Source organism: Pungitius pungitius, chromosome 15 (genome assembly GCF_949316345.1).
Source record: "Pungitius pungitius chromosome 15, fPunPun2.1, whole genome shotgun sequence".
Classification (NCBI taxonomy): domain Eukaryota; kingdom Metazoa; phylum Chordata; class Actinopteri; order Perciformes; family Gasterosteidae; genus Pungitius; species Pungitius pungitius.
Genome location: NC_084914.1, coordinates 2,222,749 through 2,246,308, shown reverse-complemented (window position 1 = coordinate 2,246,308; position 23,560 = coordinate 2,222,749). Strand labels below are relative to the sequence as shown.

The 23,560-nt window shown below is 42.6% G+C and overlaps 2 protein-coding genes and 1 pseudogene across 2 annotated transcripts; all 3 read left to right on the top strand.

Annotated features, from left to right (window-relative positions):
- The first annotated feature begins 7,709 nt into the window (after nucleotides 1–7,709).
- On the top strand, nucleotides 7,710–9,453 carry LOC119209339 (acyl-coenzyme A thioesterase 1-like; annotated as a pseudogene).
- A 773-nt stretch (nucleotides 9,454–10,226) lies between these two features.
- Nucleotides 10,227–12,975, top strand: LOC119209342 (acyl-coenzyme A thioesterase 5-like). The gene is made up of 4 exons (XM_062557818.1): nucleotides 10,227–10,425; nucleotides 11,313–11,799; nucleotides 11,950–12,153; nucleotides 12,296–12,975. The coding sequence occupies exons 2-4, from the start codon at nucleotides 11,349–11,351 to the stop codon at nucleotides 12,901–12,903; spliced, it is 1,263 nt and encodes a 420-aa protein (XP_062413802.1). The 5' UTR covers nucleotides 10,227–10,425; nucleotides 11,313–11,348; the 3' UTR covers nucleotides 12,904–12,975.
- An 8,121-nt stretch (nucleotides 12,976–21,096) lies between these two features.
- Nucleotides 21,097–22,926, top strand: LOC134105253 (acyl-coenzyme A thioesterase 5-like). Its single transcript, XM_062557819.1, has 3 exons — nucleotides 21,097–21,654; nucleotides 21,763–21,966; nucleotides 22,112–22,926. Exons 1-3 carry the CDS (start codon nucleotides 21,204–21,206, stop codon nucleotides 22,717–22,719), a joined length of 1,263 nt encoding a protein of 420 aa, XP_062413803.1. The 5' UTR covers nucleotides 21,097–21,203; the 3' UTR covers nucleotides 22,720–22,926.
- The last annotated feature ends 634 nt before the right edge of the window (nucleotides 22,927–23,560 follow it).

Genomic DNA, 23,560 nt, shown 5'->3' with positions numbered 1-23,560 from the left:
GACCAAGGTACTGAAGGCCTTCCAAGTAACGCGAGGTCCGGGAGTATGTGGAGGCCCCAACTCCTCTCTCGGTTTTCAGAAAGGGGAAAAACCAGGGACTTCGACAACCGCAGCTCTCGGGTTCCTGGTCCGTCAGGAGCCGTCCCTACAGGTGGGGGGGGGCACTGTCCTGTCCAAGAAGCGATGCTAATCAGGTTCTCTCGTGTCTATGTTGTCTCGTGATTTCCTGTTTTATTTTGAAACTTAACCTTCCTCTCATTTCAGGCAACTTGCTTCTAGTTATAGTCTGCATGCAAGGCCCCTGATTGTTTCCACCTGTGCCCTCAGCCTTTGTGTATATGTTACAGGTCCCAGGAATGGTACCACAGCACAACTGTCTGAAAATAACATTAATAATAATACTACTAATTACATCTTTAAGTGAGTCTTAACCAAACTAGCGCTGTTCTTGTTCTACACGAAACATATTAGTTAATACAGATAGTCAGTAACAGCATTGTTGTCGTGTAAAAGAAAACGGTGTCGGCGCTTTCCCTGGAAGACGCCACTGAGGGCCACACCCCCTTACTGTGTAGTAGCTGCTAGCTTGTCTGCTAAAGGCTAAGCTTGTATCTGGGGTCGGTTACATAAGGAGCCAAATCCAGGTCAAAAGTTTTGTTCATTTGAAAAAAAATGTGAACCCTAAAAGTTTAAGTTTTGTTGTTGAACATTGAAAAATACAACACTGTATTCAAGATAAAAATAAGTGGAAGAAAAATATTTTCGGGTTGAATATAGTTTTATTATTTTTTTCATTCTTTACTTGTACTATATACTATACAGTGTGTTATATTTTTTGGTTGCAGATTTTAAAATCATGTTTGGATTCAGACTTTTGTAATTATTACATTGTGTTCTACATATTAAATTAAACATTTGCTTTTCCATCAATGTGGTTACATTTCTGGGTGTGCCACATATATATTGTCTGCGTCTCTCTGTGTCTTTTGCCAACTCCTGCTATTGTTTTTTTGTACTTTGTGTATTATTGGGTTTTTTCCTCTTCCGAGAGAGAGTTTTTGCCTTTAGTGTTGTTTTGCACAACTTTGAACCTGGTACGGCCACTTTGGATTTACTAAAAGGGCTTCTTCTGTCCCCACAATTCTAGTGATGTAATAAAAACTACTTGTAGCCTCTCTGCTATGATACGAATACACATTGTCATTCGGCCTTTTCCTCCTTGACATCCTCTGAGTTTAATTCCCTGTAATCAACACAGAGTCGTAGACTACCGTCAGATTTTCTGACCAGAAAATGGAGCAAATGCACTCGTGCTTCCATGAATAGCACCCTTCTTTAGAGGTGATTAGTGATGTGTTCTCTGACCTCGCCATACTGTGCAGGGGGCATTTTGGTTTTATAATAAATTCATTCATTTCTATAGTACAACCATTTTAATAGCAGGTGTTTATAGTACATTTATGCATTTCTACATGCTCCATGATGATCCTGAAGGTGCTAAATTAAATCTACAAACTGTGGACACAGCGAGTGGACGAGAGCCAGAGGACACCAGGACACAAAGGACCTCACGTGCACCACTTTAAAGGCACTGTTCATGTTTATGGGAGGATGTTGTAGAGGATGCTTTTCATCTTTGGTCCCTGGAACAAAACCTTTATTTGAGAGAATCAAAAGACATGACAAAACATCATTATATCAATAATTTGTGTTCATACACTACATGAATATAAAGTGTTGTTTGTACTGTGAGTGTTAGTTGATGCTTTTCTTCAGTTTAACACCTAACACACCTTTGTAGTTCAGTGCACTCACAGAGACGACTACTTCCTCTTTTTTTTAATGTTGCACCTCGAAAATAGAGAATGTGCCAAAGAAAGAGGAAGCTGCTTTTCTCAGAAATCAGTAACCAGTGAAACCATCGGGCATCAGGTGGCACGATCGCGTATGGCCCCGTAGACGGGGGTTGCGCGACCATCCGCTGAGTCGCCGGGGGCCACGAGAGGAGGCGTACGGGTCAAAGGGCACACGGGGCGACACTATGAATATATTTGTCTTTATATTGGGTTAGAGACCAGAGTGCCGATGCTTCTGTGCCAACACACTCAGACTGATGAGCGATGTCTTCTTTTGTAAAGAGCGGATGGCGATGGAGGGGTGGGCCGGGATAGGGGGCGCTTTTTCATCCTGCACTTTGTACAAAAAGGTTCTTCCCTTCCCTCAAGTGTCCAGAAGGATGTGTTTCTCTCACTTTGTTTTTTCTCTCCATATTTATACCGAAGCGTATAGCGAAAGAAAAGTCATTCAGAAACATTTCATAGTATTTTTATAAGGAGATTTGGACCAAAGGTTCAGCGTTTTTGGGGGGAAACTCACTTTTTAATGTGATCGTTATTGGAAACGTTTGGAGTTTCCTTAAAAGAAAAAATAGCTGATGTCTAAAAATGAGAAGACTTTAGAAGAGCTTCATCCTAAAATGATGAACATCCAGCAGGGCCAAACGCTGTTGGATGGAGGTCTGCGTTTGGCGTGGAACTCCTCCTCTGACTCCCCGTCTCCGGACTGGACGCCCCTTTGCTCTCAAACGGCGGCGGCGTTCAGCGCGATGGAGGGGGTGTGTGTGTGTGTTTTGATTTTGTGTTCCCACAGGTGTTCTGACACACCCACCAGGCAATCATCTCCACTGCCAGCTCCCACCTGCAGCCACTAATGACCCTCAACCACAGCCAATCAACGGCAGGATGCAGAGGCTTAAAAGGAGGTCGGGGTAGACAAGAGGAAGAGAGTTGTTGGAGAGAGAGAGCGGAAGGACTGTCGGGAAACAACTTTTTGCAAACGAACGATTGTTTTGAGCGGCGTTCAAGTGACATTTCTTTTGTTTTGGTGTATGTATGTATTTGGTCACTTGAACTAGTGAAGGTTCAGTTATTTTTGTTATTCTGTTATCACGTTGTTTGTGCTATTCAGTTTCTTTGTTTTGTTTGTCCCAGGGAAAAGGGGACCGCACAATGGGAGTGTGTAGGTAAGAGACCCTGGGGTTTACATACTACCCGTAGATAAACCTCTGTCTATACACACTAGGTAAGATCTGGGCGGACCACCCACCTGTACTTTTCAGAGAGTTTAACAAACTTGTGTTTAGACTAGGTAGATTAGGGGTCTTTTTCATTCATTTCTTTGCTTTGGTTCCGCTAAGCCCCTTTTCCCCCACTACCGTATTATAGGTCAAATAAATCTGGTTTGAACGGTACGGTGTTTTTGTTTGTCCTGCTTGTGCGCCCACTGTTTTGGATTCACCTCACCCTCCCTGTAACCAGCTCACGTGTGACGGCGAGTTACGGTATCCTCACTTTAGAGGAGGGCGTAACAGATCATCATCTCCTCTTTCCTTCTGCTCTCATTGAGGAATAATGTCTGGAATAACCTTCACCCCCCCTCCTCCTCTTCATCCACCAATCACTTCCATTTCGTCCCCTTGTTTGAAGCAGTCGTCCTGTGGATTCTGGCTCCTCTCACAGAGATGTATTCTCATATTAGTGGAGGATGACGTAACGCGTCTCAAGACATTTGTCCTTCGCTCACCCTCTGTCCCTCCACAGATGATGTCACTGGCTTTGAGTCTTCCAGGTAGAGAAGTCGTAAAGGTTTTTATTGATGATGTCGCCATCTTGTGGCTGTAGAGCGTATTGATCAATAAGAAGAGAAGGACCGGAGTAAATAGGATGGTTTGGATCGATGGATCATCAGGTTCCTCCCAGAGGATCTGAGCACAAGCAGCAGGTGTGTGCACGTAGCAGGTGTGTGCACGTAGCAGTTAGCAGCACAAAGACACCTGGAAAAAACCTTGGCACAAAAAAAAATTACATTGGGGAGGGCTCGCCAGTCTCCAAGAAACTCTCTTAAACCTCATGAAGCAACTGTTGGTAAAACACTCTTCGAGCTGGTAGCGAAAGACAGCCCTACAGATGTTGAAGACGCAAATGCATGATAACAACAAGAGCTTGACTCTACACGGTCCGCAGTGCCAACAAACAGAGCTTGACTCTACATGGTCCGCATTGCAAACAAACAGAACTTGAATCTTCACGGTCCGCATTGCAAACAAACAGAACTTGAATCTTCACGGTCCGCATTGCAAACAAACAGAGCTTGACTCTACACGGTTCGCAGTGCAACCGATAAGCCAAGCAGAAGTCAATCAATTTGTTGCGAGGTATGTTGTCGATGACATGCATCCTCCCTGAAGGTTTCAATAATGGTTTCATCTAAGTGTATCAATTTAAGGGTACCAGCCTCTCGAGACTGGCCTCTGGAACTCTGGGGTCTGCTGACACAGTTCCCTGTAACAGCGCACTGGCAGGGTAACATTTCGATTTCTCTAAATCTGCGGGATCTTCCCACAGGGTGACCTCGTGAAGAGAAACATGCTTTTCTTTCAGGGTTTCTTTTTTTCTGTGAAGATAATTAATTAAATCACCTAGAAGACAGCACATCCCAACAGCTCAGACTAAAGGCCGGGCTCCAGGAGGACAGAACGCACAAACTACCCTCCATGTTTCTACGTTGAGGGTAGTTCGCACGCCCCTCCCACATAATTACACCGCTAACTGTTTCAGAGGGAGATCTGGGTGGTCCCTGGTCTCGTTCGCTGCCTGCAGCACATCGACCGGAGGCCTGTGATTCACCGCCGTTAACATTCAAACGGGGCGGGAGTGAGGAGCAGCCCCCCCCCCCCCACCCCGTTTCCTCTGCCCTGCCCCAATACTGAGGGGCACCGGTTTGCGCTTTAGTATCATCCATGCTGCAAAGTCACACAAAACATAAAAAACAAATATGTATTTAGTAGTGCCAGGACTCGATTAAAAATATTAATCTAATTAATTAGAGGCTTTGTAATTAAATAATCGAAATCAATTGCATTTTAATTGCATAAATATTTGACCTGACAACACTGAGAAGTAATTCTTTTCACATGGATTTTTATTTTTGTTCAACCAATTCCAGCAGACAAGTGTAGAAATAGCATATTTAGAAATATAGTACTGACGACTGACGGGGAAAAAGAAAAAAATACATTTTTGTTTATATTTAAAATACATTTTAGAAATAGTTAATAGCTGTGTTTTTGAAACATGGATTTTATACCTAGTAATATTTGTAAATTTAGAACTGCTCTCTCACTTGATTGCATGTATCAGCTGTTTCATCTCGGGCGGGTCCCAAAGGCGGAGGGTCTAAAGAAGGAGTTAGTCAATCACTGATAGTTAATGAGTGACATTAGAATTTCAGTGTACAATGAAATACATGTTTTTGTTTTTTAAAAACAGGCCAAAGCTGCCCCGTTGCATTGTGGGTAATTACCTACCGCCGCGTAAACGCATATCTTTTACGAATTATCAAGACATATTCATTTTAAAAAATCCCTTTGCTCAGTTCAGGTGCTGGTTGGTGAGGTGTCCCCGGATTAAATCACATTTGTTCCTGCCACAGTGGTGATTATACGACTGTTTTTGTTGCTAGCATGAAATCCGAGCCGTTAGCTTGTTTTGCGTTCTATTGAATTGTCGTCAATACGTCATAGAACGTCATTTGGGTGCAGTACCGTTTTCAACCACAGCGAAGTTGCATTGGGCTGGTGGCGCTCTTTCAAAACAGATAGGCCTGCAGCACGATAGGCCCGACCGAACCGCACGGCGCCTTAGGAATATAGCCGGGGGAAGGAAGTAGGAACGCCTTTACCATACCGGGCGTAAATTCCAAGCACGAAGGAGCCACCGAGAGGCAGGCAGGAAGATATGAGGGGCCGTTTAGGACTTAACTACTGAGACACTCTCACACACTCTATTGAGACACTCTCACACACACACTATTGAGACACTCTCACACACTCTATTGAGACACTCTCACACACACACTATTGAGACACTCTCATACACACTATTGAGACACTCCCACACACACTACTGAGACACTCTCACACACACTATTGAGACACTCATGCCATCTCACTAGTGTGCGTGAGAGCATCTCACTATACAACGTGAGAGAATCTCAGTATACAGTGTGAGAGAATCTCAGTTACACCGGAAGGCGGAAGCAAAGAGCGTTGATTTTGAACAGCGCCAATCATACGCCCTTCCTTCATAGTCCACCACTACCTAGAGCTGCCTTACGGACCCTACTGCCCCTACTGCCCCTCCAGTTTACATGGGGTTGTGGGCAGGCTGGTCCTGTGGGGGGGCGAGGCCAGGTCCCAAGCTGCTGCTGAGGTCGACCTGTGGACAAAGATCCAGGAGTTCTTCAGGACTCACCTGAGCTGTTACACCACGCAGACTAAAGCAAAACTCTAGATGTAAATATCCTGATGTGAGAGACATGGGTAACAGCTGAGGGGGGGGTTACAACTGTCCTATCAGAGAAAGTGAAAATAATAAAACTACTGAAATAATAACATACAGCATTGTTACAGAGTGTGAACATTTTATTGAGATGTTTCATCATAAACACAAAGCAGTCTCTCTCTTTGCCTCTTTCCAACACTCAAATTATTACATTACACTGTTAATTTGTCATATTTAGGGGTTTTAATCAAGAAGAGTAACTGTGGCCACTAGATGCCGATGTAAGCTTTAAAATAAGGCTCCAGTTGATTGAGTCCTGCATAAAATGATAATGCTAATCCAGTGTGATGTAATACAAAAGCCTTGAATTAAATATTTATCTCAGTAATGTTTTGTGTATCTTCCGTCCAATATGAATAAATATTTTATCTACACCTGTCAGTGTAATCCAGCAAAGTTCAGCAGCACCACGAACTACAGCTGCTTCATTTGCTTTAAAAAGATGTTGGACTGTATAACAACGCTGATCTGATCCATTGAAAATACTTAACAGCCAGAACTATATTAAAACGTATTAGCAAGATTAGCTGACATGGTGACGTCATCAAGTCAGCTGCTGTTCCAATTGCGGAAACGACCGATCTCCTTTCTCCGGTGAGTCAGGACTCCCATGCTGCAGGTAAGACACATTTCTATTTTATTTCACCTCATGACGTTCTTACAGGAACTAAAAAGCTGAAACAAGACAAGTAATCATTTTTATAAATAAACTCTACTGTTAATATTTTGAGTTGGAGTGTATTTTTTATGTCTAGGATTATCTAGTTACAGCCATGTATTACAGAGTGTTCTCCCCTGTCATCTTAGGGAATACAAACACAAGTATTTGAGTGAAACAGAGAGATACAGAGAGTCATCTCATGTCTGAAAGCATTGACAGTCAAGGACAAAGTTACTTCAACACCTTCTCCACTAATTGCATAAAATCCAAAAAAACGGACTATTTCTTTCTTTGTCTTTAATAAATACCAATATATTCGTGTAATTACTCAGTTAACGTTCAGGCTAATAATGAGAAATGGAAATTCACTGTTAATTAAATAATAGTCATTGAACATCCTTTGGTTCTGTTCTCTGTGAAGTTCTGAACTTGTGACAGAGGAACACTACTGGTCCCCTCGCCCCTTCTGAGACGAGGAGTCAAAAAAGGGTCAACTGGCTTGAGTTTAAAAATGATAAAGAATTTAATAACACAAGCAATACAGTTACAGAGGGTGAAAAACATTCTGAATAATATAATTCGATTTAGTATAGTTCAAACTATACAATAGTATAGTTTTTTTGTTAAAACTATTTACTACCAGCGTAATAACAATACTTCACCTCTGAAGTAAGAGGAACATTAAGCTGGTTAAATATTACTTAATGTTCTATTTACTGGTGACTTCAGGTGTGAAACTTAAAGAAAACAAAGGTCCAACAAAAACATTCATGACGTGTTCATCTGCTTTGTTGGTGTTTTAGAGTCAAGGTAATTTCCAAACTCTTCTTTAACTATAACAGTGAACATTTGTAAAGAAACAAAGGATTTTCAGAAGGATGTCCTCCCAAGTCCGCCTGAGTCTGCTGCCGAGAGCCAGGTGCATGTTCGACGAGCCCGTCCAGGTGAAGGTGGCCGGGCTGAGGTCGAGGCAGGTGGTCACCCTGAGAGCCAGGTCCACTGACGAGAAGGGAGTCGTGTTCAGCTCCTCGGCCACCGTCAGGGCCGATGGGAGCGGGCGGATCGACCTGGAGAGGGACCCCTCCCTCAGTGGGACCTACACCGGCGTCGAACCCATGGGTCTGCTTTGGTCCATGGGGCCGGACGCTTTGCACAAGAGGTTTCAAAGAACCAAGTCTCTAAACCCCCACGTGGTGAAGTTCTCTGTGCACGAGTAGGAGGGCGGGATGCTGGCAGAGGCGACCAATGAGAGGCTCCTGATCGGAGACGGGGTCATCCGGCGCCCAATCAAAGAGGGGAATATTCGTGGGGTCGTCTTCACTCCGCCAGGTTCTTCTTATCTAACATGCAAATCCTTCAATAGGCAACATTCAAAGTAATTGGTTATCATGTTTTGTGTTAACCGTTTGGGTTCTCGTGTGTTGATCCAGGAGAAGGTCCGTTCCCCGCAGTGTTGGATCTCTATACCTTCGGTGGAGGTTTGTCAGAGAAAAGGGCCTCGCTGCTGGCCGGCCGAGGGTTTGTGGTTCTGACTGTAGCCCTGTACGGTCACGAAGACATGGCAAGGAACATCAAAGAGGTCCATCTGGATTATTTAGAGGAGGCAGTGGAGTTTTTGAGAAAACAAGATAAGGCGAGTTGTTTGAACAGTAAACTCCTAATCTCTGATATTACAGTTGTAGTTTTTCTTTCTGGCCACACTGGCAAAACAAAGCAGCTCATAGTTGGTTTGTTAAACCACAGGTTGGCAGTAAAGGAGTTGGTGTGATATCAATGTCAAAAAGTGGAGATCTGGCACTATCGATGGCCTCTTACCTGCAAGGTGTCAGGGCCGTGGTGTGGATCAACGGCTGCTCCGCCAACACACTTCTTCCCCTCTACTACAAGAAGAGCCAGATCCTCCCCGCGTTAATGCTTGACCTCAGCCAGCTGACTCCCACTGAGTCGGGGGCCTTCAATGGAAAGAAGGTTCTGAACGACCCTGGTGCAGAGGAGAACGAGGCCACCCTGATTCCTGTGGAACGGGCAGAGGGACGTCTCCTCTTTGCGGCCGCCGAGGACGACCTCAACTGGGACAGCAAGGCTTACGTGGACATGATGGTGGAGCGATTGCAGCGCCACGGGAAGGACAACTTTGAGAGTGTGTGTTACCCCGGAGCGGGGCACTACCTAGAGCCGCCTTACGGACCCTACTGCCCCTCCAGTTTACATGGGGTTGTGGGCAGGCTGGTCCTGTGGGGGGGCGAGGCCAGGTCCCATGCTACTGCTGAGGTCCACCTGTGGAAGAAGATCCAGAAGTTCTTCAGGACTCACCTGAGGTGTGACACCACGCAGACTAAAGCTAAACTCTAGATGTAAATACCCTGATGTGAGAGACATGAGTAACAGCTGAGAGGGGGGGGGGGGGGTTACAACTGTCCTATCAGAGAAAGTGAAGAGAAACATTTTATTGAGATGTTTTATCAAAAACACAAAGCAGTCTCTCTCTTTGCCTCTTTCCAACACTCAAATGATTACACTGTTAATTTGTCATATTTAGGGATTTCAATCAAGGGGAGTAACTGTGGCCACTAGATGCCGATGTAAGCTTTAAAATAAGGCTCCAGGTGATTTGAGTCCTGCCTAAAATGATAAAGGTAATCCAGTGTGATGTAATACAAAAGCCGTGAATTAAATATTTATCTCAGTAATGTTTTGTGAATCTTCCTTCCAATATGAATAAATATTTTATCTACACCTGTCAGTGTAATCCAGCAAAGTTCAGCAGCACCACAAACTACAGCTGCTTCATCTGCTTAAAAAACATGTTGGACTGTATAACAACGCTGATCTGATCCATTGAGATATTTTGTTTATTTATTTTATGACTGATTATATATCTGGTGCTCAATATTATATATACCATTTCTAATTTTTTTAAATGAAACAAATGCTTGATAATAGTAAAATACTTAACAGCCAGAACTATATTAAAACGCATTAGCAAGACTAGCTGACATGGTGACGTCATCAAGTCAGCTGCTGCTGCTGTTCCAATTGCGGAAACGACCGATCTCCGTTCTCCGGTGAGTCAGGACTCCCGAGTCCGTCTCCCGAGTCTATTCTCGCGGGAACGCAAGTCCGTTCTCGCCGTCTTAGGTATTGAGAAATGTCCCATGTGACAACTGGAGCGGGAACACAGTGAAGTCTGTGAGTGGGTGATGAGGCAATTGGAGGCAGCTGGGTGGGATGAGTGAGTTCGCAGAGTGCAATCAGGGTAAAGACACACACACACACACACACACACAGATGAGACAAGACTAGAGACGTTACAGGATCAGAGACAAATAAACCCACATCAGTCTCATTCTAGCCGAGCTGCAGGTAAGACACATTTCTATTTTAGTTCACCTCATGACGTTCTTACAGGAACTAAAAAGCTGAAAAAAGACAAGTAATCATTTTTATAAATAAACTCTACTGTTAATATTTTGAGTTGGAGTGTATTTTTTAATGTCTAGGATTATCTAGTTACAGGCATGTATTACAGAGTGTTCTCTCCTGTCATCTTAGGGAATACAAACACAAGTATTTGAGTGAAGCAGAGAGATACAGAGAGTCATCTCATGTCTGAAAGCATTGACAGTCAAGGAGAAAGTTACTTTAACACCTTCTCCACTAATTGCATAAAATCCAAAAAAACGGACTATTTCTTTCTTTGTCTTTAATAAATACCAATATATTCGTGTAATTACTCAGTTAACGTTCAGGCTAATAATGAGAAATGGAAATTCACTGTTAATTAAAAAATAGTCATTGAACATCCTTTGGTTCTGTTCTCTGTGAAGTTCTGAACTTGTGACAGAGGAACACTACTGGTCCCCTCGCCCCTTCTGAGACGAGGAGTCAAGAAAGAGTCAACTGGCTTGAGTTTAAAAATGATTAAGAATTTATTAACACAAGCAATACAGTTACAGAGGGTGAAAAACATTCTGAATAATATAATTTGATTTAGTATAGTTCAAACTATACAATAGTATAGTTTTTTTTTGTTAAAACTATTTACTACCAGCGTAATAACAATACTTCACCTCTGAAGTAAGAGGAACATTAAGCTGGTTAAATATTACTTAATGTTCTATTTACTGGTGACTTCAGGTGTGAAACTTAAAGAAAACAAAGGTCCAACAAAAACATTCATGACGTGTTCATCTGCTTTGTTGGTGTTTTAGAGTCAAGGTAATTTCCAAACTCTTCTTTAACTATAACAGTGAACATTTGTAAAGAAACAAAGGATTTTCAGAAGGATGTCCTCCCAAGTCCGCCTGAGTCTGCTGCCGAGAGCCAGGTGCATGTTTGACGAGCCCGTCCAGGTGAAGGTGGCCGGGCTGAGGTCGAGGCAGGTGGTCACCCTGAGAGCCAGATCCACTGACGAGAAGGGAGTCGTGTTCAGCTCCTCGGCCACCGTCAGGGCCGATGGGAGCGGGCGGATCGACCTGGAGAGGGACCCCTCCCTCAGTGGGACCTACACCGGCGTCGAACCCATGGGTCTGCTTTGGTCCATGAGGCCGGATGCTTTGCACAAGAGGTTTCGAAGAACCAAGTCTCTAAACCCCCACGTGGTGAAGTTCTCCGTGCACGAGGAGGAGGGTGGGATGCTGGCAGAGGCGACCAATGAGAGGCTCCTGATCGGAGACGGGGTCATCCGGCGCCCAATCAAAGAGGGGAATATTCGTGGGGTCCTCTTCACTCCGCCAGGTTGGTGGCGTTAGGTTGCATAGAAAATGTTCACCCCAGAGATCGAGGATGCATTGAATTTACCCTTTTTTACAATTGAAAATGACAAAAAAAGAACACGCATGTCATGTATGTACGTCACTCTGAATCCTCCCGTGTCTTCCGATCCAGGACTGGGTCCATTCCCTGCAGTGCTAGATTTGTACGTTTTAGGGGGAGGTTTCTCTGAGAAAAGGGGCGCTCTGCTCGCCACTCGAGGATTTGTGGTCCTGACCGTAGTGGCGTACGGTTACGACGACTTGCCCAAGAAGATCGACGAGATCCATCTGGATTATTTTGAAGAAGCAATACAGTTTTTGAGAAAACAAGATAAGGGGAGTTCTCAATCTTGAGTTTTTTTTGTGGCACATTTTATGGTTTGGTTGTCTAACCACCCTTGGACTTGATACCATCAGAGTATTCTTCATGCCTATCTGCAGTAAAACTAATGAGTCATTCATTTTGTCCCCCTTGCAGGTTGGCAGTAAAGGAGTTGGTGTGATATCCATTTCAAAAACCGCAGATCTGGCACTATCGATGGCCTCTTACCTGCAAGGTGTCAGGGCCGTGGTGTGGATCAACGGCTGCTCCGCCAACACACTTCTTCCCCTCTACTACAAGAAGAGCCAGATCCTCCCCGCGGTAATGCTTGACCTCAGCCAGCTGACTCCCACTGAGTCGGGGGCCTTCAATGGAAAGAAGGTTCTGAACGACCCTGGTGCAGAGGAGAACGAGGCCACCCTGATTCCTGTGGAACGGGCAGAGGGACGTCTCCTCTTTGCGGCCGCCGAGGACGACCTCAACTGGGACAGCAAGGCTTACGTGGACATGATGGTGGAGCGACTGCAGCGCCACGGGAAGGACAACTTTGAGAGTGTGTGTTACCCCGGAGCGGGGCACTACCTAGAGCCGCCTTACGGACCCTACTGCCCCTCCAGTTTACATGGGGTTGTGGGCAGGCTGGTCCTGTGGGGGGGCGAGGCCAGGTCCCATGCTACTGCTGAGGTCCACCTGTGGAAGAAGATCCAGGAGTTCTTCAGGACTCACCTGAGCTGTGACGCCACGCAGACTAAAGCTAAACTCTAGATGTAAATATCCTGATGTGAGAGACATGGGTAACAGCTGAGGGGGGGGGGGGTGGTTACAACTGTCCTATCAGAGAAAGTGAACATAATAAAACTACTGAAATAATAACATACCGCATTGTTACAGAGTGTGAACATTTTATTGAGATGTTTTATCATAAACACAAAGCAGTCTCTCTCTTTGCCTCTTTCCAACACTCGAATTACATTACACTGTTAATTTGTCATATTTAGGGGTTTTAAACAAGGGGAGTAACTGCCCACTAGATGCCGATGTAAGCTTTAAAATAATGCTCCAGGTGATTTGAGTCCTGCATAAGATGATAAAGGTGATCCAGTGTGATGTAATACAAAAGCCTTGAATTACATATTTATCTCAGTAATGTTTTGTGAATCTTTCCGAGGTGGGACCAAGACATTGTTGTGCAAGTCAGAATCAAGTCTCAAGTAGTTGCCCTTGACTCCCGGGTCAAGACTAGGCAACTCTCAAGTCGAGTCGAAAATCAAAGCCAAAAAGTCTCAAATCGAGTCCAGAGACTACCCATTTTAGCTACGAGTTATTTCGAGTCCTTTTATTATAGTGGGGACGGGGAACCCTGGGTGATGGTGCGCTGCCTCACAGACCTAGACTACGAAGGGAAGGGTAATGGTGGATCGACTGTGACTGTGTTATAGTACTGTAACGCTCACCCCAATGCTGCAGCGTAAATAAGGAGGCGATGACTGGCTTGCAACTCCGCTGCATTTATTTATATAAAACAACTCAACTTCGGTCACTGTTGGCCGTCACCACGCCGAACGAACACTTCCGCATACACGGACCCCCAAAACTCGGGTTGTCTCGCGTAACTACAGCTGGTAACGGAGCATAACGTGAACACATGCAACATCTGCATAACTGATTAACTAATAACTTTAACTCAGCTCATTACACTACTTTAAAACGGACGTTGACATAATGTTGGCGAGGATTTCCATCGGAGTCTGAATCCGGGTTCAAAAATCCCGATTTTTGTAACCATGAACGAGCTGTCTCGTTGATACGTTCAAATGGACTGCAGTGATTGGATGTCGTGCAGCGCGCGCTCACTGCATACAGGTGGCGCACATTTTTGATAGATGCAGATAAACAGAGCGGCGCGGCCGTGTGAAAATGTTTTCCCCAGTTTTCGTGGGAAGTAGCAAGTCTTCTCGAGTCTAAAGGCTCGAGTCCAAGTCAAGTCACGAGTCATCGATGTTAAAGTCCAAGTCCAGTTGCAAGTCTTTGAACTTTTTGTCATGTCGAGTCTCAAGTCATCAAATTCATGACTCGAGTCCACACCTCTAGAATCTTCCTTCCAATATGAATAGATATTTGATCTACACCTGTCAGTGTAATCCAGCAAAGTTCAGCAGCACCACAAACTACAGCTGCTTCATCTGCTTTAAAAAGACATTGGACTGTATAACAACGCTGATCTGATCCATTGAGATATTTTGTTTATATTATTTTATGACTGATTATATATCTGGTGCTCAATATTATATATACCATTTCTAATTTTAAATGAAAATGAGACAACAGCTTGTTAATAGTAAAATATTGAAGTCAAAAACTAAATTAAAACGTATTAGCAAGACCAGCTGACGTGGTGACGTCATCAAGTCAGCTGCTGTTCCAAATGCGGAAATGACCGTTCTCCGTTCTCCCGAACCTGCGAGTCAGGACTCCCGAGTCTATTCTCGCGGGAACGCAAGTCCGTTCTCGCCGCCTTAGGTATTGAGAAATGTCCCATGTGACAACTGGAACGAGAACACAGTGAAGTCTGTGAGTGGGTGATGAGGCAATTGGGTGGGATGGGGTGGGTTCGCAGACTCATTCTAGCCGAGCTGCAGGTAAGACACATTTCTATTTTATTTCACCTCATGATGTTCTTACACAGCAAAAATTTGTTGGGAGATTTGTTACCATGGGTGTTAAATGCATTACTTTCCGGGTGAACATACAGGTCCATCTTTGCTAGTGTTAAAACAACACTGGCGAAAGTGTTTACTATTCAAACACTGTGTTAGTGTTTCATTTTATCACTTAAGAGTGATAATTTCTCAACACTTTAAGTGTACACATGTAACACTTTATGGTGATTAATCACACAACACCAGTGTATTTATTTTATGTTGATTTAATGTAAATACCTATTTTAAAATGGTAATGCAGATGAAATTTTAAAGATATACCTGTAGATATTTTTCAAAAACCAAGTGACTATGAATTTATTTAGACATACATTTTTAATATATTTTAATGACATACAATTGAATAAAACAATGCAGTCTCCAATGCAATAGCATCTTAATAGTGTGAAAATATACATTTTTGTAAAAATATGAAAAATTTGTCAGCACGATAGGACATCTGTACATGTCTATATACTGTCAAATAATCTGCTCTGACATTTTCAATAGAAATTTACTTAAATTTTAAAAGTAAACATTGCAACACTGCAATAACATCTTTAAATTGAAAATACAACAGTATTTGGCACATTACTTGCCATCAATTTTGAAATAACTGATGCACACATATCCAGGCTTTGAAATTAGGTTGTAGGTTGCTGTGGGCTATCAGGTGTCTCAAATATATGGTCAACATTTGTCTCTTCAATAGAAGGTAACTCTGGAGCCTGTGTTTGATGGGTGGGAGCTGCATCCGTTTCTGCATTATTCTCATCTTCACAATGGATATAATGTAAATGCTTCCGAAAATAGGTGGTAAACTGTAAGCTGCATCCCTCTTGACACAATAAGTCTCAGCTTCTTACCTGAGTTCATGCCATGAGCTAACTTCAGGTGTGGAAACAATTTAATGCTTGTACCCAGCAAAGACTTACAAATGAAACATCTTCTCATTGTGTACTTTCCATTGAACTGTTTAACAGTTTCGCTCTCAGCTCTCGAGTGCGTGATGATTGGCTGGACGTGCTAGGATGGATTTTGTAGATTGTTGTCTGGATAAAGGTGAACATGTTGCTGAGAGATGGGTCATATTGTGCACCAAAGACATAATGAGCTTTAAAAAGCTCATCAAAAGCTCCAAGTGAAGCACTTGCTTGACAGGGTATGAGATTCTTGTTGACCACAATGTAGAATTTAAGTGCATCTGCTTTGGTTTGTCCAGTGGCCAGAAGATAGGGTTGTCTGTCCTCCACCTCTGAGAGATGGTCCTCCAAACTTCTGCAGGACTGATTAATAACAATATAAAAATTACTTAAATGCCATAAATTCTAGCATACATTTAAAATCAGAACATAGTATATTTACCACAAATTTAGACTCTTAAGAGAAAATTGCATCTTTTAAACAAAGAAAAACCCTACATCCTTTAGTTATAACAGTTCACTATTCTAATGGTTCGGTTTACAGTTATATTTGCTATGCTCAAGAAAAAAATTCAGAACTTAAGCTAACCTTTTCAAATTTCAGGAGGTGACCAACAGCATCTCTCACACTAATCTTGGCTGCTCGCTTCCTTCCAGAAGGTTGGGGTGCAAGGAGGTGTAACAGCAAAAGCAGGGATGCTATGTCACTATCCCATTCTATAATTACAGAACACAAAGAACATTTCGTTAGCTTTCATAAATACAAATTGTAGCATTTTCGAGAGAACTGTGAAGTACTTTTACCTTCATTACTGTTGTCTCCGTTGATTTTTTCAGCAGATTTCAGTAGCTGTAGCAGGAATGCAGATGGATTTAGAGTTTTTGCCTGCTTAATCACATTTTCCTTGAAGGAGGTATTCCACTTCTCTTAAAATCTGGAGTCTGTTTCCAGGCCAAACATCAAAGCAACGTCTTGATGTATCTGAAGAAAAAATAGGTCCAAACAAACAAAAAACTTCTTCAACTACCAAATAATGACATCAGAAATTAGCACTGGTAACATTTTAGCACAAAAAAAAATGTAGTCAGAAAAAGAAAAAAAAATTCAGATGTTCATAAATCATGTACTGATCTACACTGATATGGTACTGAAAGATATGCTTAACTAAACAGTGAGTCAGTGCTCACTGTATTTGTGTTACATATGGTAGTTTAAAGTTGCAGTGAAGAAGTCAACATTAAGTCCTGATAAAGGAAAGCCACTGGCCAGTCAACATGGGTTCGTATTCAGGCTATACTGAAGATTAGAGCTGTACAATATAATATTAAACATAGAATTTCTCTGCTGCTGCCTTTCTTGCCAAACGTGTTGTATTGTAAGTGAGTGACAGTTTATAACTGCTCATTGGCGCATGCTTCTTTAAAACTCAAGGTCAGTTGCAAATGTATTAATCGACAATTAATCGATCATTGATTAATCGTTAACATCCATAATTCTAAGTTGTTCATTTTAGGTGAAGGTTGCAACAGAGAAGCTGAAATATAATACTTTGGATTGTTAAGTCAGCTAGCATGAATACTCACCAGACCCTTGGTGTCCCGGAATCGAGGAAAAATGTGAAAGATGGAAGTGGACGACTTTGGGTCCTTTACAATCTCCTGACGGTACTGAAAGGTTTCTTTCATCTTCCAGAAGATGATATCACGATCAGTGCTGTGTTTAAGCAGTGAGATTGCTTCTTGGCAATCATCACCTGTTAGCTGATCTGTAAGGCAGATATTTTCCTCCATTCTAGGGCCACAAGATTTCTCATTTGATTGAGAGGGCATTTTACAATTAGTGTTTCTCTGAACCGTCTTTAGGCGATTCATAATAACCTGTGCCTCTCTGTGCGTCATAGTATTGTTCCTGTTAAAGAGACAAATTTGGGTAAAATGAATTAATTAAAAAAGCTACGATTTTAAGTTTCAAACATCTTAAACAACAAGCAGATATACTTACATAGCCTGTCTTCCCTTCAGGATCTTTTAGGTTTGGAAAGAGAGTAATAATGCTAAGGGCATACATCTCTCTTGTGGCCTTAAGCGGTATCCTTCTGCAATAATAAACAACACACCATGAAACCAAAACCTCCTGTTTACTTGGGGTAAAAACAATAGCATCTATAAAAACCTTTCTTGGTACACTTGGCGTAAAAGTAATGTTGGATCACTTTAGAAAACACGGGTTAAGCAACTAGATGATTTATTTATTTATTAATAAATTGTATTAAATATTTAATAGTATTTCACAGGCAGGGTCACATTTGAATAAGTTGTAGGTACAGTGATCTTAACACATTAAATGAACAAAGCTTACCCTTCTTGTTCAGTCATGTGTGCAACCAATATATTAATCATCTCCTTTCTTTTGGAGGTTGAGAGATTACCAGTGTCTTTATAGTGCTGCATTACTTCTACGCCACCACGTTTGCACTTCAGGATGTCTTCAATGGTCTAAACAGACAACACCAAAATGTACACAATCTATTGAAAAGCTTTTATTTATTTTTATAAACTGGTGAACATTTTCTTTAAGCTGGGTTAAATCCCTTCTCTTACCAACCTCTTTTGCAAGCTTGGAATCATCCAACCTGGGTCTTTTGGAATGGAATGCAAACGTTTTGTTGCCTTCATTGCATTTAGTAAAGGTTGAAATCTTGCTGACAGAGTTCCCATCAGTCAGAAGAGGGGACAACTCATGTGCAGAAGTGAAATCTGTATACAGTATATACAAATATTACTAACAAAAATGTAAACATCACCACAATTTAAAAATAAGACCAGAAAAGTATAAACATAATTACCATTATTAGTATGTAAACTAAAGCACATGCCCCTTTCAGCAACAAGTTCAGGAAATACATCCTTGTCCACTTGTGTAGAGGTGTCATCTGTTACCTTAACAGGTGTCTGTTCTCGAATGGCAAATGCTTTTTTTGCTGTAAATCAATAACTTCATTACTACCCACCAAAATATTATCATTAAGACATCAAAGTACTTTGTGCATTTACTGTATAATATAGCTTAATTTATAGACTTACCTTCAGTGACAAACTCCAAAAAGCATGGCTCTGTGAGTTTTATATATTTTCTAGTGTCCATGTATTGTGTTCTTTCTTGCCTTTACTGCCCAACCTGTAAAAGTTAAGCAAACTTGAATAACATTTTAGACAAACAAAAATGACACAGAAAGATTAAAAAAAACTAAGATACAAATTCATACAGTAAACTAATAGGAATTGTATTTGTCACCAAATGCATGTGACTGACAACATTACTGTCACGGTTTGGTCCCTCTTCCTGTTTTAGTTTGAAGTTTCATGTTCCTTGTGGTCCTGGGTTAACTTCACTTCCTGCCTTGTCTTGTGATTGTTTGATTGTTTCCACCTGTGTCCAATCACCTGCACCTCCCATGTGTATTTAAGCCCTGTGTGCCTGTTGTCCTTTGTCGTGTCATTGTCTAATGTCACTCTTCGTTGGTGTACGGTCCTCGGTTTGGTGAGTTCGGTCTTTTTGAATAACGAGCACGTTGAGAAGTCCTGCGTTTGAGTCCTCCCTGCAACCTGCGCCAGCCCGATATTGTGACAATTACAGTGTGAGCACACTGGTGTTATCTTATGTGTTTGCCAATGGGTGCTTGTCCTTCATAGGAAAAAGCAAAATAACAGACTCAATATGATTATGAATATATGAATATGAAGCAGAGAGATACAGAGAGTCATCTCATGTCTGAAAGCATTGACAGTCAAGGACAAAGTTACTTTAACACCTTCTCCACTAATTGCATAAAATCCAAAAAAACAGACTATTTGTTTTTTTGTCTTTAATAAATACCAATATATTCGTGTAATTACTCAGTTAACGTTCAGGCTAATAATGAGAAATGGAAATTCACTGTTAATTAAATAGTTATTGAACATCCTTTGGTTCCTTTCTCTGTGAAGTTCTGAACTTGTGACAGAGGAACACTACTGGTCCCCTCACCCCTTCTGAGACAAACTCAAAAAGAGTCAACTGGCTTGAGTTTAAAAATGATAAAGAATTTAATAACACAAGCAATACAGTTACAAAGTTAAAAACCTTATGAATTGTTTAATATTTTCGTCCCCTGGTCCAGGTCTAAAGCGACCTATCAAGCTGGCTCTCTCCTCACTGTACAACGGAATGCGATTGACTGCCGATTTAAACACGAATCCTCCTACGTAGGCCTCTGTTACCTTCCTTTCTGCTCCAAAGCGTCACATGACTCGCTCTGAGTGTTGAATCTGAAAGGCCTCACTGACCTGACCGATCCCTGTTCACTTAATATCCAATGATCTCACCTTTGGCCTAAAGCTTCATGTACACATGACATGCATAATATAATCATCTACTGGATAGTACACTTTTTTTGGAAAAAGTTAATGTTCTACCTCAGTACGACCGATTGTGCTCTTTCACATGGAGGCACACGGTGTTCTGGGTCATGTTTTGTGCCTCTATGTTTGTGACCTTGTGGTGGCAAAGATCATCGTCTACATCCGAGGTCGGCTACCAGTACTTGGGTTTCGCTCAGAGCCCCCTCTTGTTTTAGCATCTTACAACTGTATATTCCTGCTCTGAAGATGACATCCTTTGAGTAGGCTTGGTGCATGACTCGTATGTGTGTCAGCTCTGTCTCCTTTTGGCAAATATTTAATGTCCTGTTTTGATGATTTCTACACTGGTATCGAGAGCGAACAATAACACATCTTAAACCATAGCCGTTCTTCACATTTTAACCTTTGTTTAACTCAAAACCAACATTTGCCTTGATGGCGTTCATCCCTTGCCATAAACAACCTGACCGGAGAAAACAATTTTCAAAAAAACCCTCTTTAGGAAAAATGTGGTAGAAATGCTTTAATTTAAAAGTGTCCTTTCCCAGGTTTAATGTTACATTGTGGCAGAATGTTAATGTGTACAGCAATGAAATGACTATACATTGTGTTTGATTTAAAGTGCAATGATTATTATAACATGATAATGTAGTAACTAATATCTAATAACACAATACTATTCTATCACTAATTATCACATGTATCATCCTTTCTACCGTGCGCTGCTTAAATCCCTAACAAATTTGAGCATTATAGAAGAATTCTCCATAAGATCAGAGAGCCAACCATTTTGCTGTGTTTAAAACTATTGTTTACATAAAAACAATACTTCACCTCTGAGGTAAGGGGAATGTTTAGCTGGTTACATATTAATGTCCTATTTACTGGTGACTTTAGATGTGAAACTTCAAAAGTTCAAAAAAAACATTCATGACCTGTTCATCTGCTTTATTGGTGTTTTAGAGTCAATTGAATTTCCAAACTCTTCTTTTACATTTACAGTTAACATTTGTAAAGGAAAAATCACATCATTTTCCGAACCATGTACTCCCAAGTCCGCCTGAGTCTGCTGCCGAGAGCCAGGTGCATGTTTGACGAGCCCGTCCAGGTGAAGGTGGCCGGGCTGAGGTCGAGGCAGGTGGTCACCCTGAGAGCCAGATCCACTGACGAGAAGGGAGTCGTGTTCAGCTCCTCGGCCACCGTCAGGGCCGATGGGAGCGGGCGGATCAACCTGGAGAGGGACCCCTCCCTCGGTGGGACCTACACCGGCGTCGAATCCATGGGTCTGCTTTGGTCCATGAGGCCGGACGCTTTGCACAAGAGGTTTCAGCTTTACAGTTCACTAAACCCCTACGTGGTGAAGTTCTCTGTGCACGAGGAGGAGGGCAGGATGTTGGCAAAGGCGACCAATCAGAGGCTCCTGATCGGAGACGGAGTCATCCGGCGCCCAATCAGAGAAGGGAATATTCGTGGGGTCCTCTTCACTCCGCCAGGTCCGTGGCCTTTAAGGATTTAAGTTGCATAGAAAATGAGACAACAGAACAGAGCACGCATGTCATGTATGTACGTCACTCTGAATCCTCCCGTGTCTTCCGATCCAGGACTGGGTCCATTCCCTGCGGTGCTAGATATGTACGTTTTAGGGGGAGGTTTCTCTGAGAAAAGGGGCGCTCTGCTCGCCACTCAAGGATTTGTGGTCCTGACCTTAGTGGTGTACGGTTACGATGACTTGCCCAAGAAGATCGACGAGATCCATCTGGATTATTTCGAAGAAGCAATACAGTTTTTGAGAAAACAAGATAAGGGGAGTTCTCAATCTTTTGAGGGTTTTTTTGTGGCACATTTTATGGTTTAGTTGTCTAACCACCCTTAGACTTGATACCATCAGAGTATACTTCATGCCTATCTGCAGTAAAACTAATGAGTCATTAATTTTGTCCCCCCTGCAGGTTGGCAGTAAAGGAGTTGGTGTGATATCCATTTCAAAAAGTGGAGATCTGGCACTATCGATGGCCTCTTACCTGCAAGGTGTCAGGGCCGTGGTGTGGATCAACGGCTGCTCCGCCAACACACTTCTTCCCCTCTACTACAAGAAGAGCCAGATCCTCCCCGCGTTAATGGTTGACTTCAGCCAGCTGATTCTCACTGAGTCGGGGGCCTTCAATGCAAAGAAGGTTCTGAACGACCCTGGTGCAGAGGAGAACGAGGCCACCCTGATTCCTGTCGAACGGGCAGAGGGACGTCTCCTCTTTGCGGCCTCCGAGGACGACCTCAACTGGGACAGCAAGGCTTACGTGGACATGATGGTGGAGCGACTGCAGCGCCACGGGAAGGACAACTTTGAGAGTGTTTGTTACCCCGGAGCGGGGCACTGTCTAGAGCCGCCTTACGGACCCTACTTCCCCTCCGGTTTACATCGGTTCATAGGCAGGGTGGTCCTGTTCGGGGGCGAAGCAAGGTCCCACGCTGCTGCTGAGGTCCACCTGTGGAAGAAGATGCAGGAGTTTTTCAGGACTCACCTGAGCTGTGACGCCACGCAGACTAAAGCTGAACTCTAGATGCAAATATCCTGATGTTAGAGACATGGGTAACAGCTGAGAGGGGGGGGTTTACAACTGTCCTATCAAAGAAAGTGAAAATAATAAATCTACTGAAATAATAACATACAGCATTATTACAGAGTGTTAGTATCTGAATGTTTTTCTTTCATTGAGATGTGATTTTTAAATATACAGAGCAGTCTCTAATTGCCTCTTTGTCTTTCTTCAACACTCAAATGATTACATTACCTAGTGTGTTAACTTGGCAAAGTCATATTTATGGGGTTTTAATCCAGGAGAGTAACTGTGGCCGCAAGATGCCAATGTGAGCTTTAAAATAAGCCTCCTAAGACTAATATCTTCAGCTCCATTTCTTAGCATATCCACCGTGTGTTCCAAAGAGAGATAATTGTTAGTATGCTGCTTCACTGTCTTAAGCTCCATGGGCTCCAATACAAATCTGGGGACTAAATTATGTTAAAAAAAAAAAAGTTACACATTTTGTACACTGCCATCAGAGCTGTATTTATTACCACAGAGACATATAGATCACGTCAGCGCGTTCAGTCAAGTCTTGGGTCTCTTGAAAACCCCCATTAATCTTTAGACAGCCATAGTTTTGTGGTAAAGTACTTGTTTGAGGTGTGGATTCTGTGTAAATAGCTGTTATGACCTTTGAGCAGCTTGTTAATGATCCCAGGTGCGCAGTTACCGTGGTTACCCGGACACAAGCTGCAGTCTGTCTCACAGAACCATAATAGCTGATTAGAGGAATCACATGACTTACACCACTTACCAGAGGTGTGGACTCGAGTCATGTGACTTGGACTCGAGTCAGACTCGAGTCCAAGTCACATGA

Bases quoted from the DNA above. Each gene is read 5' to 3' on its own strand.
- LOC119209342 (XM_062557818.1), top strand. From the start codon at position 11,349: ATGTCCTCCCAAGTCCGCCTGAGTCTGCTGCCGAGAGCCAGGTGCATG. The intron at 11,800-11,949 runs GTTGGTGGCGTT...CTTCCGATCCAG, and splicing joins GGTCCTCTTCACTCCGCCAG to GACTGGGTCCATTCCCTGCA. The intron at 12,154-12,295 runs GGAGTTCTCAAT...CCCCCTTGCAGG, and splicing joins TTTGAGAAAACAAGATAAGG to TTGGCAGTAAAGGAGTTGGT.
- LOC134105253 (XM_062557819.1), top strand. From the start codon at position 21,204: ATGTACTCCCAAGTCCGCCTGAGTCTGCTGCCGAGAGCCAGGTGCATG. The intron at 21,655-21,762 runs GTCCGTGGCCTT...CTTCCGATCCAG, and splicing joins GGTCCTCTTCACTCCGCCAG to GACTGGGTCCATTCCCTGCG. The intron at 21,967-22,111 runs GGAGTTCTCAAT...CCCCCCTGCAGG, and splicing joins TTTGAGAAAACAAGATAAGG to TTGGCAGTAAAGGAGTTGGT.